This window comes from Hevea brasiliensis, chromosome 7, assembly GCF_030052815.1.
Source record: "Hevea brasiliensis isolate MT/VB/25A 57/8 chromosome 7, ASM3005281v1, whole genome shotgun sequence".
Taxonomy (NCBI): domain Eukaryota; kingdom Viridiplantae; phylum Streptophyta; class Magnoliopsida; order Malpighiales; family Euphorbiaceae; genus Hevea; species Hevea brasiliensis.
The window spans coordinates 97,305,472-97,323,557 of NC_079499.1; the positions used below are offsets into that span (position 1 = coordinate 97,305,472).

At 32.1% G+C, this 18,086-nt stretch overlaps 1 protein-coding gene across 1 annotated transcript; it reads right to left on the reverse strand.

Moving 5' to 3' along the window:
• Positions 1-13,835: 13,835 nt before the first annotated feature.
• Positions 13,836-15,469, reverse strand: LOC110644230 (probable xyloglucan endotransglucosylase/hydrolase protein 7). Its single transcript, XM_021796926.2, has 4 exons — positions 15,241-15,469; positions 15,037-15,137; positions 14,734-14,930; positions 13,836-14,513 (listed from the first exon to the last, which is right to left on the reverse strand). The coding sequence occupies exons 1-4, from the start codon at positions 15,416-15,418 to the stop codon at positions 14,123-14,125; spliced, it is 867 nt and encodes a 288-aa protein (XP_021652618.2). The 5' UTR covers positions 15,419-15,469; the 3' UTR covers positions 13,836-14,122.
• Between the last annotated feature and the right edge of the window lie 2,617 nt (positions 15,470-18,086).

The window sequence follows — 18,086 nt, forward strand, 5'->3', positions numbered from 1 at the left end:
TTGCAATAAACTTTATTTTCTTGGTGTTAGAAATAAGCTAAGAAGATTAAGGGGAACTTTCCAAAAATCAATTAGAGCATTAATTGGGTTTTTGTTAGATTTGAAATACCGTGAAAACAGGGTTTGATTTAATGAAAACCAATTTTGAGATGCTTGAAAAAGGTTTCAAAAATTTAAGAATTGATTTCCCTCAAAATTGCAATTCTCATGTGTTTGGCTAAATTATGGAAAAACCACATGCAAACAATATTGAAAATCCAATCTCTAGAATCAATTTATTTTTCATTGAAATTAGATATAAATCCTCCAAACCTCATAAATAGCAATTTAAATTTAAATCCAATATTAAATCCAATTTCTATAATCACTTTATTTTTATTTTTATTGAATTTAGATTTAATTCCTCTCAATTTCATAAATAGATATTTCAAATTAATTTTTGGGTAATCTAGTTTAATTAATTTTAGTTAATTGATTGATCTAGTTTTAATTCCTCAAATACCAATTTTAATTCCAAATTTCATTTTACATCTTTAATTTTTGTCTTAATTTTAATTTTTAGATTTTATTTTTAATATCTTTTAATTTTTGTCATTCTAATTTGCTTATACTTTTATTTCCAATTTAAGCACAATTCCCTGTGGGATCGATATCAATTTTTAAAACTATACTACTGTGACCCGTGCACTTGCGGACACACCGTATCAACCAGCCTTGGTCAATGGTCCTGAACCTTGAATCGGCCTTAATTAGAGTTAGGGGGCTGATTCAGAGCCCTCCCCTTGACCAAGTCTGAAATTGGTCCAATTTAATTTTTTTCTTTTAAAAAAAAAATTATTGAGTTTATATTTTGGTCTTTTTAATTTTTTTACATTAAAAACTAAATAAATGATGTATAAAAAGTTATTATGGTTTGATAATGTTTAGGCCTAACCGAAACTATTTTAAACTGAAAATCATTTTGAACTGAAACCAAGCCGAACCTTGAGATGGGCCGAACTAGCAATTCTGGCTTGAAACCGGTCCATGACTAGGTCTACATAGAACTTATGATGATAATAGTTGGGATGATGCTAGCTAGTTTTTTGATATGGTGGTTATTGGGTTAGGAAGGGATTTGGATATGAGGAATCTAGAGGAGTCTCCAAAAGTGGTTTTGTTGGATCATGTTATTGTGGTTGATAGGTTTGGAGGTATTCCATCAAAGCGAATCTTTGCACATTTGCAATTTGTGTTATCTCAACACTGCAGTAAGGCAATGATAGTATGTTTGTTTGGACGAAAGATAAGATATTAAGAATTGTGTAACCGAATCCAGTCCCTCTAGAACTTGCAGTCTACGAAGATCATGGACTTAGGCAATGAGTTCTTCCTGGTAAAGTTTTCAGTTGAAGAGGATTATCATAGATCTTGATGGTCACTTGACTATTTTTGGAAGTTATCTTCTGGTGCAGCCTTAAACTTTTGATTTTGATACCTCAAACATTGCTTTAGGTAAGGTAGTAGTTTGGATTCATCTCCCAGAGGTACCCATCCATTTGTACCACAAAAAAGTGCTATCAGCGATTAAAAATGTGATTGGGACAGTTGTTTAAATTGATTACAACAAGAATAATTTGTTAGGTGGTAGGTTTGCACAGATTTGAGTGATCCACTAGTATGCAAATTAATTCTTAACAGTGAAGAGTAGTTGGTAGAATATGAATATCTACCTGATATTTGATTTCATTGTGGACGTTTTGGCATAGAGGGTTCATATTGTCCACATAAACCTATAGCCATAGCTAAGTAGGGGGCGGGGAAGGATCATGGTCTTCTTAGGGAGAGAGAGAAGGACAAGGAAGAGTTAGGGCCTTGGATGGTGGTGCCTATGAGAGGTAAACGTTCCCAGGTTAAGGATAGTGTTAGTAATAGACATCATGGTTCTAGATTTCAGGTGCTTGAGGAAGTAACCGACAATGTTGTTGACTTGACTACCACAAAATCGAGTGTGACATTGTATGAGATAAATATAGGAAAGCCATAAAAGCTCAAATGTCCCTAGTAAGGTTAAAAGGGGAGTGATAAGGATTCCTGCAGCTAAGGGTAAACGGAAGGAAGCTCTTCCTTGGACTCACAAGGTAGGGCCACCAACTCACAATAATAAGGAGAATTTAGCGCTTGCCCCGTAGTTGCATGTATTGGGTGATTTTCTTGGTATTGGTCAAAATGTGTGTATGCTCAAATGGATATTATGCTAATGTCTACTTCCTTGAAAAAAAAAAAAAAAGAGTCAAACACAATTATGGTGGTGGACAAATCTCATACGTCTAGTGCTTTGATCTCTATTTGGAAACCTTTTCGTGGGAGATATGTTTTCTCAACCTTAATCTCACAATAGAAACAATGTTATCCTTAAATCTACTAGTAAGCCGCTAGATAGAGATAGTTTTGATAAGTGTACTTAAGCCTTTTGAGATGTGCTTATTAAAAAACTTCATGCAAGGATATTGATAGGATGGAAGACATTGAACGAGAGTTTGATATGTCTGATAATGATTTTGATTCGAAGAGGGGATTAATAGAATGATGAGTTTTATTTTCTCTTCTTTACTATATAATTTTATGTCGTGCTTAATTTGAAATTGTCAAGGTGTTGGAGGGAAGGAGTTTGGTTGAGGCTTTGTGTATGTTAATTCAACAATATAACACTTACGTTGTTGTTTTATTGGAGCCTTATATTAGTGGAGTGAAAGCAAATGTTGTCATTCGAAAGACTAGATTTTTATTGGAGCCTTAAGTGGAAGTTCAGGGTTTATCTGGTAGTATTTGGCTTCTTTGGAATCAATCATGGGATATTATTGTAGTGGAAAATCACCGAAAATTTATTCTCTTTCAGGTAAGTAATTCATGTTTGTTGGTAATGGAAGTTATTGCAGTTTATGGGCATCTAGTGGCAATAAGAAGGGCTTTGTTATGGTTAGAATTAACTAGATTGGCTTTTAATATTACGAGTCCTTGGATTCTCATTAGAGATTTTAATGCTATCTTGCATCCTTTTGAGAGAAGAGCAGGTTCTCATCATCGATCAGAGTCTATAAGGCTTTTTAATATTGGTTTTAGAGTTCTAGATTGTTAAATGGTGGTTTCAAAGGTTTTAGCTTGGTCGAGCGGTAATTTGCATGAGCGGTTGGATAGGGCTCTATGAAAATGTTTTGTGAAGAGTTAAATCCCTAAAGCGTCAATTCAACACTTGCCTAAGGTTCTCTTAGATCATAAACCTCTCTTGTTGTGTTTGCAAAGTTGGTTTGCTAATAGGGAATCTCCTTGTTAAAATTATAAAATGCTTCTGGTGTACTTAGTTTTTAATACACTATATACTCACAAAAATTCAATTATCCCATGAATCATGGGATGTGAGACCCATTTGATTGTAAGAGAAGGAGCATGTGCTACTAGAGCACCTAATAAAACCTCTTCCCCTTGACCTTGTCGATTCCTTGCTGCTGATCGGCTTATACATGCTAATTTCCTCAGTTTGTTTGTGATAATTGAATTTTAGTTACTTCTTTTGAGCTTTTACTTTCATTATTATAGTAACACTGTAATTCCATGTACGATGAATACATGGTATGATAAATCAATAAATATTTAACACATAGATAAATACAATTATTTTTTTAGAAAGATTATTTGGTAGTTTTTTTTTTTGGGCTTCACTTTTATATTTATATTTAATTTATAGTATCCAGTTTCATTTACATGTCCATGTTTATTTTTTGATTATTTTATATAAAACAAATTTGATAATAATATATATAAATTTTTCAACAAAAGGCTTTAGGAAGGGTCATAATCATTTAAAATTTTTGGTTTCCCATGCAAAGCGCAATTGCCGACAGAATATATAAATAGCAACACAAGTAATAACATTCACAAAAATAAGGTCATTGTAGCAAAGTAGGATTGATGCTGTCCATGCCATAACACAAAGAAATCCTCAAGTGATAGGCTATGTTACCCATTGGGAAACCTCTGTTAATGGAGGGTCAATGCATGGTGACCCTCTGTGTATCATAAAACCTTGCAAAGAGAATCAGAAAACTATATGTTGAAGTGCTCCATCCCATGCGAGCATGGCAAATCAAGTCATCTACAAGTGGGCCTCGGGATTTTACCTGTTTTCTTATCGAATCTCTCTCTCGACTCTTATTACAGGACAGCCCATATGCGTGGGGATGTCAAAGACTAAATAAGCTATACAATAACACATGGGATGGTCATGGAAGGCCCATGCAACTATCCAAGCTTTCACCTTTTTCATGCTTTCAAGTTGCAGCCGACATTTTTAACATTTAAAATATATACACCTTCAACAATGCCTTAATTACAACATAAGGGAGATCTATTTCATATGTCGGTTCATTTTATGAGAATAATTGCTTCAATCATTTGACGTCCTAAATATATATATATTTATCCCCAAAATACCAAAATATCATAATTATTTTTAAATTATGAAAATTCCTAACAATTAATATGAGTTTTATCATTATGATGAGATTATAAAAGAAACCTTATTGAATTTAACCTCTTTAAGAAAAATATTATAATTATAAATTAGGTATTAATTTTCTAAAATATAACCGACATCAACTGCACCATACCAAACTACGAACTTATCCAAAAATTAACCGACATCTACACAGGACTATGGACCCATCCCTTCCTAGTTTCTACCATGTTTTATTTAGACCATAATGTCGGTTTACATGTGAATCTGATTATCCCAAATTTATGGCAGGGTGAATGCTGGAATAGAATTGATATTTAATAGCATTTTGCCCACGTATTCTTTATTATTTTATTTTATTTTAATATTAAAATTAATATAAATTTTTTATATTTTATAATCATATATAAAATTATATTAATAATAAAATTTTTAATTAATTATAATTTATTTTAAGTGATAATAAATTAAAAAAATATATTTTTTAAATTAATTGAGATATATCAATAAAATAATAGACAAAATAGAAAAAAAAAATACATATGTATTGTGTTGACTTTTAAAATATTATTATTAAAATTTTTATATTTTAAATATAAAAAATATTTTTTAAAATTAATTTTTACATTTTATAAGTAATTGTTTATATATGTATTAATATCATTTTTATAAAATAATTTTTCATTTTTCATTTTAATAGAAAAATAATTAAAAAAAATTACTTTTAGAGATATATAATATAATGAGAGGAATTTTATAATTTCTGAAATTATAAATTTAGGAATTTTACTTCAAAAAATTATGGTAAATAAAATTTTAGATAATTATCATTTTTATGTAAAAGATAAGATTTTTAGTAATTAAAATTTAATAATATTTAATATGATAAAAGATAATATCAGATAATATTTAAATAAAAAATTAAAAAAAAACGTTTTACATATTAATTTTTTAAATCTTCCCATGAAGTGAGGTGATATATTTTTATAAAGTCATTTTTAAGGGTTCGAAACTCAGTCCACTCGTCCTGTGGCCCTCATTTGGATTTTATAGCTTGTGAGTGCGGCTCACTAGCAAGCCTAGCGTAGCTTGCTAGCGAGCCCAAATAACCTCATTGCAAACAGTTAGCCCATAGTTGAAAGCCCCAAACCTCTAGCTCTTTGCTTTGGGCTCACTTGATCTTTGCCCGGAGGCATGCTGGAGGCTCTGACAAATACCACCTCACATGCCCGAGGTCCGAGGAGACATTGTTTTATATTTCCACCCCTCTGGGTTCCAATCCATTGCATGGGCTTGCGGATGACCAGACTGTTTATACACTGTACTACGACTTCGAGGGTAGATATGGGACGACCGCCGCTGCTCCATATTGCATATAAATTATTATAGATGGGTCTAAAAAATCTCTTTATTTTGTAAAATCAAACGGTTTTTTTTTTTTTTAACAATTTGTGAACTGATTAATTTTACAAAATAGATGAACATTTTAATTAGATTTTGAAAAAAATAAAGGCTAATTTATTAATTTTGACATTATATATAGGGACCTGATAGTACTTTACCATTACATGTATAATGCCTAGATATTCTAAAATCTGAGGATGGATGGGTGGCTTTTAGTGAGTTAGTTGTTCAGCTTGTAGCTTCCACTAACTGTTACCTCGTCTGGTTAACTACAAGGTGCTAATTAACCATTCAGAGACTAGTGGTTGGAAAAGCAATGCTTCATTGGTGAGGAAGTACAGATATTTCTGTCAATTTCAAGATTCAGGCACGTAAGCTAGCTGATGAGAATGGGTTCACTAGCTGCTGCTATGGTGATTCTACTCGTTTTTCTAAATCTTGGAGCTGTTGCTAGTGCTTATCAAGAGGTTTCCACTTTCCCTCGGCTTATTTCTACTTCTAGCAATTCATCAGGCAATATGACTTTGGATGACAAGAGAGGTGTCCCAGTAGGAGCAAATCCTCTGCATAACAGGTAGCAGTGTGAATTATTCAAAAGATTAATTAGGGCTCTGCAGAGAGGATTGCTTGAGCTAGAAGAAGAAGAAGAAGAAGAAGAAGAAGATTAATTGAGATTCCTTCTGTTGTTTTCTATTCATCATAATACTGAAATATATTTATTTGATATAAAAAAAAAAATAAAGTTGTAGTAATTAATTGATTTTGTCTTACTGGGGGTTCTGAATTCTGACATGAATGTGCATGAGTTGTCTGTTGGTTTGGCAATTTTCAAAGCCTATGATCATGGGCGTGTCTATATATATATATATATATATATATATATAAAGCAAATGAATAATATGAATAATATACAAGCAGCCTATGTATAAGGTTTAATTATGTATTACTAATGATTTAAGCTACTGATAATAGGATGGAAATAATTTAACTAGTTGTAATTAATACCAGGCGTGATGTTTGTATCGGCTGAAGATATGGTCCGGTAATAAAATAATATATAAAGAGAAAAATGAAGATGCATGGTTCTATGCTTGTCTGCTTTTCTGTTGGGACTGTCATTGTTTCCTTTCTCTGTCTCATTTTGCTCGTCAGCTTTTATATGGCTTCTAAATAATTATTGGAAGGGAATACTCATCGATATTTATATGCCACGCAACTACATTTGCATCTTGACATGCATTTCTTGCAGTCGGAAAGTGTTAGCATCGCATCATCGCAGTCACACCTCTTAACACACTTATGGAACTTGATCTGCCACCCCACAAGCACCGTGCCCTGCACTGTAGAATCGGAGCACATGACGGGAATCCATGCTTCATCTGATCAACAATACACTCTTTGCATCCGCTGCCATCCGCCGACGGCGATTTGCAGGCCACATTGGAGAAATCAGGATCATGATCAACCATAAAATGACAAGCATTATTGATAAAACCGATCCAGTGTAATAGCATCTTTTGATCCTTTAATTTTGTACTAAATTAATTAACCATTATTTAGTGTGTAAATCACGTGATGGAAATTTTTGCCATTTGAAACTACTTATTCGTTCTCCCTCTGCTTAGAAACTTCTAAATTTTATTGATCTCCACACTAAAAATCCTTTATTAAGTTCGTTGATCATGTGGTCCTCAGAATTACAATTTCATTAGAGATCACCACCATCAATAAAGAATAGATAATAACATATCATGATCATTCTAAATAAATATCATCTCTCTCTTGCTTTTCCTATAGCTCATGTTCTAAAAATTGAGTTTTTCTTTATTTTCTTGACAAAGAATTGAGGCATGAGTCCATCCATAATTGGCCAAAGCCTAAACCCATGCTTTATCTTGCAAGCTTCCATCAAAAGGTCAAGTTTGAGTTTTCCATTTTTTTTTTTTTTTAATTTTACCATATGTATAGTGGGACTCAGGATGTAATTGCAACTGGGTATTTCAGAGTGTTTGTCTTTGAGGATTGATTGCACTCTATCACAACAACAAAGCACTATGTTGCTTGACAATGCTATCAGACCCAGCCCAACCCCTCAGGTTGACTGCAGAACTGGTGAGTAGAGTATTAAACCGGTTAAGTGAGACATTGGCCCAAAAACCAGTTTGACCTGGCTTGGTTTTGCTTGATGAGGTTTTTATTTTCAAGAACTTTTATTCTCATTATTTTTTTTTTCACACTTCCTAACGTTTCTTTTTCAAATGACACTTCTTGGAAAATAAATGTTTTTTTTTTATATAAACACTATATATTGCGGCTTTTTTATTTAAAAATTTACATTAAATCATAATTATAATTAATTCTTTTAATTTTATATATTATAATCTAAAGTTAATTAATTATACTAAAAAAATTTTAATTTAATTTAATTTAAAAGTTAATGATAAATTATAATATACTCTCAAAAGTTCTATTTGATTAATAAAATAGTTTATTAATTTAACTTTTATATTTAAAAAAGAAAATATATTTTATATTCATTATATATATAATAAAATATTTATTTATTTATTATATAAAAATATTTTATATTTATTTTTAATTAAAATTTTATACTAAAAAATATTTCAAATTTAAATCAAGCCAAATAAATTCATGTATTCAAAAATAAAATATAAAAATAAATTTATACCATTTTACAAAATAAATTTGAAAAGAATATATAATTAAAAATAATGTATTTCACATGAATTGTGAAATCTATTAAATAAAATATGCACGTTAATTAGAATGAACTATATATTAGACACGTAATCAATAAATCATCAATTATAATAAAAATTTCTTCTCTATTTTAATTAGAGAATAAATTAATTACAAATCTAAAATATCAAAAAACAAACAAACTAATTAATAATAAATCACAAAATTATAAAGATTCAAAAATTTTTGTCATAAGATTTTATTTATATATATTTCACTTACAATCATGTGGAAAGGTCTCCTAATGTGTTATTAAATTCATATTTCACAATAACTACTTTCCTACCATGTAAAAATAATTAAAAGATGTGTGTGTTTTGGGATACTAATTAATAATTAATCTTCTCTTTTTCTTCTTTAATACTTAAAATTATACAAAATTTCAAATGATTTTAACTCTTTTAACAATTAATTCGTATACTTACTTTTCGCAATGTTTTAAAAATAACCTCATCTCATTTGAAAGAAAAATTTTATGTGAAATATAAATTATTTTTAAACTAATTTTAGTTTACTCTGGCTCCATCTGTTGGTCCTATTGGTCAGTGGTTGAATCATTGATTTAGTGGTGGCCATTGGGCAAATTTGGACCGAAATTGACGATTTTAATTCAAGATTCAAGGGACTGAAACCGGACTATAAGGTCCCCTCGATTTCGATTTTAATAAATTTAATAGTTGAAATTTTTTAAAAAAGAAAAAGTTATCTGATCTCAGGTTCGGATTGAATTGGGGGATTAATTTCGATTCTATTCAAAATCAATTTTAATTTATCCGAGTTGGATTTATTCTTATTCTGAACTGGAGTTTACATTAACCTAATGACTAAGGGGATGTTTGGATTAGAAGTTTATGGTAGCTAATGGGATTTCATATCCAACAGTTATTTCAAACTAGTTTGGTAAAAAATATTGACTGGCTATTGTTTTGCTGATACACTCCCTAAATTGTTCTTAATTAATTATTGTTTTAGATAAAAAGACCATTTTACTCTCTCAATCTTTATATATATCTCTATATTACGTGTGAAACGTATATATATTATACTATTACTCATATTTTTTTATATTATTTAAGGATGATGGAATAAATACAAAAAATTATATATTTACTTAATAATAAAATAAATGATATGATGTAATAAAATAATAATTATATATTTATTTTAATAATAAAAAATTATATAGTATATAACTCTTATTAGTAATTTATTCATCATCACTAATAATAATTAAATAAAATTTTATCAAACACTTAAAATAAATATCATTTACTATCACTGAACCAAACAGGCCAAGCCTCTAGTCCAGGTGAACATCTGAGCGCATCTGATAGCGCTGGATAATGCTATTCTTTGAGTGTTATCTTCATATTTTGTACTTCATCAAGCCCTTCAAATTTGTGGCACAAGTTTGCACGTGCATATTGGTACCAAGTTTGCCAAACCCGTGCAACCACTCAATTGAATAAATTCTGACAAGGCAACGTGCTGCCACCATCTTACTTGAGAAGAGTTTAAAGGTCTATTTAAACGGGAGGAATGAATGCTGAGACATGAAGAATATTAAAGGTGGTGAACCATAATTTTGTTGCCGACACTAGTAAAGAATGGCTGCTGTCTTTGGTGGTCTCACTCAATTGCATATTTTTGCTTTCAATTTCTATTTGAATGTATGTGCACATCGAATAATTGCTGGGAAAGCTAAATTACCTGAATAATCCAAACCAGCCTTCACCTGTTATGCACTCTCTTTCCTTCAAAAGCAATTAAACAACATAATCAAAGAGTCCATCTGAAATAGGCTGATTGGTATTTCTTCACTTTTAAAATGTAAAAAGAGATAGTTGCATTCCTTTGTGTAGCCCATATTATTATATTCAGCCTATTGTGTCCGAATTTCCTTCAAAACTGTAAAATTCCGAATTCAAACCTCCATTAGATATGTTTTCAAGTTGCTCATCAATAACACTCACACACAGTTTAACAAAAAAATAACACTCACGCACATATAAACAGACGGTTGCCTTTGATTTTTCTTTCTTCGTAAGTTTTTCCTTTTTCTTTTTTGTTGAACGGTTTGCTTCGTAGGATTGGTCTATTGATTTCTATGCGTTCTTATTTTCCAGATCATTTGATGTCCTGTTTGGGAATCGTCCCTACTGCTCAGAGCCAGTTGCAGTTAAAATCAACAGCATAATGAAGTAAATCTTGGTCTTCACCACAATCTTGTCAAGTAACTCTAGATAATCCTATTTGCTGAGCACATTCTTGAATACAGGTAGCATTCTCTTCTTTACTCTTTTAATGTAAATCCAGCCTTTGTTTACTCGGTTTGTTAACCTTACCAAAGAATGAAGGATTTGGCAGTGTCAAGAGCATTAATCATGTTAAGCGGCATCCAATGTAGCCGTACCACCAGCTTTTAATACCTCATTTTTTTGCTGTTTTATGAAACGTGAAGCAATAATAAAATGACGCTTTCAATTCATTATTTTGTTGTACTAGCCTTATCCGTTAGACCTCCTCATCAACCGGGGATGAGATAAGAGTGTTAAATATAAAAATTTGGACAATCTTCTCTCTTAAGCTGTTTTATTGGGTTGAGTTAGATCCAGTTTCTCTACAGTTACACCTGTTCAGAGCTTGAGTGGAACCTGCCAAAGAGATCCAGTTTATCTTGAGTCACTGATTTGCTAATTTCGCACAAGCTGAATGCTGATTGATCTCATAGTTCTAGGATTTATATGCTTTGCTTCTTGAAGCATTTCCATTGACGTTTAAAGGCGAGCTATTTTGGTTGAACCATTGCGGATTGAATCAACCACTGTTTCCCCTCGCTCATCAAAAAGAAAAAAACCCCACTATTTCCCCTCCATTGAATTGGAAGATATGCCAATTATAGCGAGTTTATCCTTCTGTAGCTTATTGAATTTGGGTATAAATTGGAAGGATGGTCCCCTACTCAGGACACCTGAGCCCATCTGTTGCTGAGGGCCGCAATGGTTGAAGATCTTTCCGTGTTTTCATACTTGAAATTGTTGGTGTTACCTACCTTGCGTTTTAAGTTTACTACTGCTAATAATTGGACAAGGATGGCATCATTATATTTAAATTTTGAAATTTTTATTCATTTTGGATAATTAATAAACTCTAATTGATCTTGATGCTACTATGAGCTTCTGAAAATCTATCTAAATGCTACGTAAACTTCTAAAATAAGAGAGTAGTGAGGTTGGTGACCAAGTAGCCAGCCACTTCGACGTTCAAGTTAGAGATTTATTGTGAAAGTGATGAATTGAATAATTAGAGTTTCAGTAGTAAATTCGACAGAATAAGCATGTCTAATTAATGGTTGTTTCTCATATTTATATATCAAAGGGCTAATTAGCTATTATGGCCATCTGCATAAATCTAGGATATTGGGTTAATATCCCAATATTCCCTCCTGAAGATCTAGCCTTATCATTGACTGATATTGCTGATACTCAGTACCCTTAATGCTCAGGTTACCGAGTGAGTGTTGCCATTATATTCTTTTATGTCTATTTGTTCGACTACACCCAACTAAGTAGTTTTCGCTCATTCTAGATTGCATGTGTCTTTTTCTGCTCGATCAAGATTGCTCGAGCCCTCTTTGTTAAATTTGGAGAAAGTGCTGGTCAAATTACATTTTAATTTATTTTAATTTAGGCTCATATAAGTGATTAAATTGTTTTACATATTAATATTAATGTGTAAAATAATCTAATCCTTATATAAGCCTAAATTAAAATGAATTAAAATGCAATTTGACTAGCACTCTCTCTGAATTTAACATGTTATTAGAGCCTCCTTAACCAATATTTGAGCCTCTCATAAGTATTTAAAGCTCTAGGTGTTTGATCCTGGACGTGAGAGGGTGGTGTTAAGATCCCACATTGGTTTGGGATAAGGGTAATATGCTCCTTATATGGTCTTAAGCACTCCTCTCCCCCTAGAGCTAGCTTTTTAGGGTGAATTAGGCCCGACTCATTTTCTTAAAATGGTATCAAAGCCTCCCCAACTAATATTTGGGCATAAGAAATGTGTGTTAAGATTCCACATTGTTTTGAGATAGGGGTAATGTGCCCTTTATATGGCCTTAGGCACTCCTCCCTACTAGAGTTAGCCTTTGGGGATAAGTTAAGCCTAGTTCATTTTCTTAAGACTCTTTTGTTTAGTCTGGATTGGCCTGAGCACTCTTTTGTTTGGTCTGGGTTACCGCGTCTTGATTTGCTTGGCTTTAATGTTCTACTCTGATTTTTCGAACGAGCGCTGATATTTTAATTGTCACATTGAATTCTTCTTCCGTGCACTAACTATTTGACTCAATTTGGAATGGGTAGTATTAGATCTATAATCATATCCTCCCGTAATTGGCTTTTTATTCAAAAGTATCATTAATTTTTTTAGTAGAGTCGTGCTAGAAGATATCATAAATTTCACATCTTGGAATGTACACTGAAATTTGTTCATTTAATTTGTTAGCCATACATATACTTAAGAAAATAAAATTAATTTCATTTAATTAGAATTTTAGCTCGATATCTTATTATAATATTAGAAATGATTCTAATACATTAAACTGGTGCTAAAGCTTATTGGTGAGCTACAGCAGTTTATAACTAGGAGGTTCCGAAGCCTATATGGGAAGATTTAATTCTTCATTCTTTGTAAAAGGATGACGCTTTTGGCTTAACATAAATATAATAAATTAACGTGCATTATATGCATGAATCCTTCTTTCTGGCCACACACAAACTAACTACTGGTGGGGAGATCAAAATTAGGCCTCATATACCCTCAAATAGTGACTCGGCAATGAGCAGCCTGTGACCACCCTTGACTCGGGAACCATGTATGTATGCATTACATAAGACCAGCACTTGCATAATCTTGTGATTCAAGGACCATATGAATCACATTCTTGGAGGGCATTGAACAGAGGAAGGAGGGGTGGGTTACAGTTCAAGATAATAATAATATATATACTCTAGGTTTTTGCAATTATCTATTGACTTCTAGCATAACATTGTACATGTGGACCATTTAAATTTAAAAGGCCAGCCATTTTCTCTGGTTCAATTTGTTCAATTGGAAGTACCAATAAGATTTTTTTTCAGCTTCACTTTTGAAAATTGATACATAGAGATAAAACCAATTTCAGCAATCATGCACTAGCCTTTTATTTGGCACAGAATATTGTGCACCAGATGCATACACGTATGCTTACAAGTTCTTTTGTCCGCTTTGAAAATCAAACTTACCCTTGGTGTCGTTGACCTACTAACATATAACACAAAAGATTTATTCCCCTCCAATAATTTGCATGGCTAGTAATGTATACTAGGACATGTACGTAAGATATACATGAGACATTCAAGTATATGATATATTAATTTTATATACCAAATTGCTTCATGGGTTGTGCTCGTTTGCTGCAATTTTTTAGATTCCGGCCATGCACTCCGGTGGGGCAACTGGGTATCGAGACTTGTCGGTACAGTAATCATATATCATGTGGTTCATACGAACCCAACGGTATTTCCTAGCTTCCAATGCACTGAGGGAGTGGTAAGTAGCACCCTCCCACCAGTTTCTGGGGTTTGAGGCACAATTTGCTGGTCCTGGTACTGGACATCCCTCAATGTCAAAGTCCTTGTAGTGTGCCAAGAAAGGGGCTTTGCTCCAATTGATTTTTTCCAGGCCACCTCTTGTTGCCCAATCATCTGCTTCCCATAATGTTGAATACACACCCATAGGCTGGAACTTGGGATATGGGATTCCCTTTGCTTCATTATTCTTGTAAACTCTGATTGGCACGTCATCTACATAAAATCTGCAACCCCACCAGCAGCGACATCATTAAGATCATTGTCATAACTAATACTGATCTATTTTTATTATAACTATAGCCTTCCAATTAATGGATATTGACCTTATGAAGAAACCCCATTAATTAATTAATTAATATGATAAAAACCAAAAACAGATGCTCTTTGGTTTAAGCTTTCATTGATAAAAAATGGATGATATTTATTTTCTGAAAATAAACTTACACAGCGTGGCCATGGTTCCAGAGGATAGTGTACAAGTGGAAATCGGCAGAAGGGTCAAACCACAAGTTAATTCTTTGTTCTCTGTCACCCTTTCCATGAGCATAGACATTTGTTTGTACTGTGTATGGCTGCCCTGTCCTGTTCCCCAAGAATTCGAAGTCCAGTTCGTCTCGTATATTGTCGGTGTTTGAATTCATCTGTAACACAGTTCAAGAAAAAAAAATTAATTAAATTTCAACCCTCGAAACCAAAGAGATTAATGGAGTAGTCTTCTTCTTTTTTTTCCATTAATTAAAAACATACATAAAAGGCAGTGACAGTTCCTGCAGAGTCTCCAGGGACGAGCTTGATCCTCATGCTGACACGGCCAAACAAGTATTGCCTCTTGGAGGCAAACCCACATCCTGAGATGTAACAAATGTTAGAATAAAGAAATAACTTCGATCGTACAAGGTTTTGTTAATTTGATCATAATAATCTGACTGTTTAGTTAAATCAAAAGTTTACCTGAGCTTTGGTCTAGAATGAGTTGGATAGTCCTTCCTCCATCGATTTGCTTGATATGGGAATCAGACCAAGTGACTTCAAAGTCCTGAAGAAAAGTTGCAGGTCTGGCGGAGGTAGGGAGAGAAAATGCAAGAAAAGAAAAGAAAAGCAAGAAGAAAGCAGCATTTCGCAAGGCCATGGTACGTCGGTGTGTATGAGTTAAATCAAAACAGTAGAAGATTAAGAGTATGGCTTAAAGAAGGTAAGAGGGTGAAGGTGTATATATAGGTGGAGGATTAAGGGTAGTGATGGTGACTGCTGCATTCAAACGGAAAGCAACATTAAGTATTTTGCTTTCAAGTCCAGCTAATGGCAAGCCGTCATTAGGCCCTACTCAACCGTGCAAGTTATTTTGCTTCAAGCTCTTATTCTCGTCTATCCTCAGGATTTTTTTCATCTATCTGTAAATTATACTTACAAGTGTCTATCTGCAACAGTAGAACTAACTATTTTTGTTTAGATGCTACTAAAACTTGGAGCTGCCCTGCCCTGATCTAATCTTCCCTATAAATGGAATAGTAATCCTTCCTTCAATGATTAATGAGAATTAATCCAGTTTGGTTGAGCTTCAATTCGCCTAGCTAATTATTAACTAGCTCTGAAAAGGATGGAATACTATTAATTCCATTGCATTAAATTTGTCATATTTGACTGTAATCATATTTGACCCTCTCCTTTCATAAATTCCCTTTATATATTTATATATTTATTTAAATTAATCTTTTAAATATTTAAATATTTCTTCTTTTTAGTAAAAATTATATTTTTTACTAATAAGAAATCAATCGATTCCTATATATTAAGTAAATTATTGCGTGTTTATAGTGTATATTTAACTTTACCAGTGAAAATATGATTTTATTATTCTAAATTTAAAACTTAACTATTCTTATATAAGAATTTTATGCATTATTTTTTAGTGTAATGAATATATTATATATTTTACATCTAGATCTACCCCTGTGCAACAAATAAACTTATAATATAGATATGAAATAAATTTAAATAAAAATATTATTTATATATATAAATTTAAAAAAAAATTATATATTCATGACATAAATATATAGATCTCTTTTAATTTGCATATAAATGATTATATATTATAATTTAAATTTATAATAAATCAGAAAAAAAGTTTCATTTCCCTTCAACTAAAAATGAAAAACATAATTGAATATGTTCATTGTTTGTATAATTAATATACCTTAATTATTAATTATAATTAAATTCATATAAAATTTAATATAATTAATAATTATAATTAAATCATCCTATTCTAAAATATTTTCAGGAATAGTATACATTTACCGTCGTGTCAGGATTCGTACTACAAAATATTTCTGTAGACAAGCGAGAGATCGTGACTGACATCGAATGGATTGATTGACCGCCACTTCCATTCGGGACCCACTTCTATGTGGTCCATTTAGCCTAGTTTGGACGTTTTTAGGCCCATCACTTAAACTTCTTTTATAGCAATACACTTCCCGCGTAAAATTCCTTTGTTGTGCTCATGTGGTGTTTATTTAGCATTAAACTTAGAGAATTCAAATTACTTTTTTAATAAAAATATCATTATAAATATTATTAAAAATATTATTTTATTATTTTAATATTTTTATTATTAAAATTTATTAAATTTAATTATAAATTAATTTTTAATACTCTATAATTAATATATTTAAAAAATTAATTTTCTCAATAACTGTTTTAATAATAATAACAAATAGGCTCTTGGACTTCTTATCTTCTAATTCTAAGCTCATCTTAACCCCCTACACCATACATGGCTGCATCATCACCAATCAAAGTAAGTATTAAAATCTTAAGATAAATTTTATATATATATATTCTCAATTAAATAAATAATTTTATTATATACATAAATAAATTATAACACTCTTAATTTTTAAATTTATTATTTTATAGATAAATATTAATATTTTATTTTATTTAAATTTTAGGAAATTATTTGAAATTTTTTAGATTTTAGAAATCGGGTTCAATTTTTCGAAAATATAAAACTTTGATGATTTTTTAAAATTAATTTAAAGATCACGTGGCAAAACTAAAAATATATTTGGACTCTATAAATTTTTCTGAGTTTTTTAAAAAAATTTTCAGAATTTTTAGACAGCGTTTTCGGATTCAAGGCAAAGTAAAATTCAAAATTTTGTATCTTAAATAGGACCTGCAAAATTCGAATAGGACAGGATCGGACCAGTCGAATTGGACTGGCCCTCTTCCTCTTTTTCTTTTCTCTTCCGCACGTTCCCGATGCCTTCTCTCTCTCTCCCATTTTCTCTCTCCTCCCTCCACCCCTCGCCGGCCAGCCACCGCCCCAGCCTCCCTCACACCCCGGCGCACCTCCAGGCCACCTCCCAGTAGCCGACCGACGCTCCAGGCGGCCGGAAACATCGCGCAAAGTCCCCTCTGCGCGCGCGCATCGTTTCTTCTTCCCGGGCCGATTCCAGCCGATACGGCCACCAATCAGATCGGGTCTTATGCCAAACCTCTTCTACACCTCGAGAGTTTTCCATAGACACCAAGAACACCAAAATCCATCGAGAGGTTTGCCCAATTTTTATCCGGGAAGTTTTAGCTCATTTTAACTTTTGGGCTAAATTTCTCGCAAACTGTAAATCCCACGAGAAAACCGAGAGTACCAGAGTGCTCCACTTGTCGAGAGCTTCGCGGCAATACCAATTTCAAAATTTTTTGACACCGTTTTTTGATGGGTCTTATGAAACTTCATAGTGTTTTTTCGAGCACTAAATGAGCTTAGAAAATTCCGTAAAAATTAT

Bases quoted from the DNA above. Each gene is read 5' to 3' on its own strand.
- LOC110644230 (XM_021796926.2), bottom strand. From the start codon at position 15,418: ATGGCCTTGCGAAATGCTGCTTTCTTCTTGCTTTTCTTTTCTTTTCTT. The intron at 14,931-15,036 runs GTATGTTTTTAA...ACTGTGTTACAG, and splicing joins GAACTGTCACTGCCTTTTAT to ATGAATTCAAACACCGACAA. The intron at 14,514-14,733 runs GTAAGTTTATTT...GTGGGGTTGCAG, and splicing joins TGGAACCATGGCCACGCTGT to ATTTTATGTAGATGACGTGC.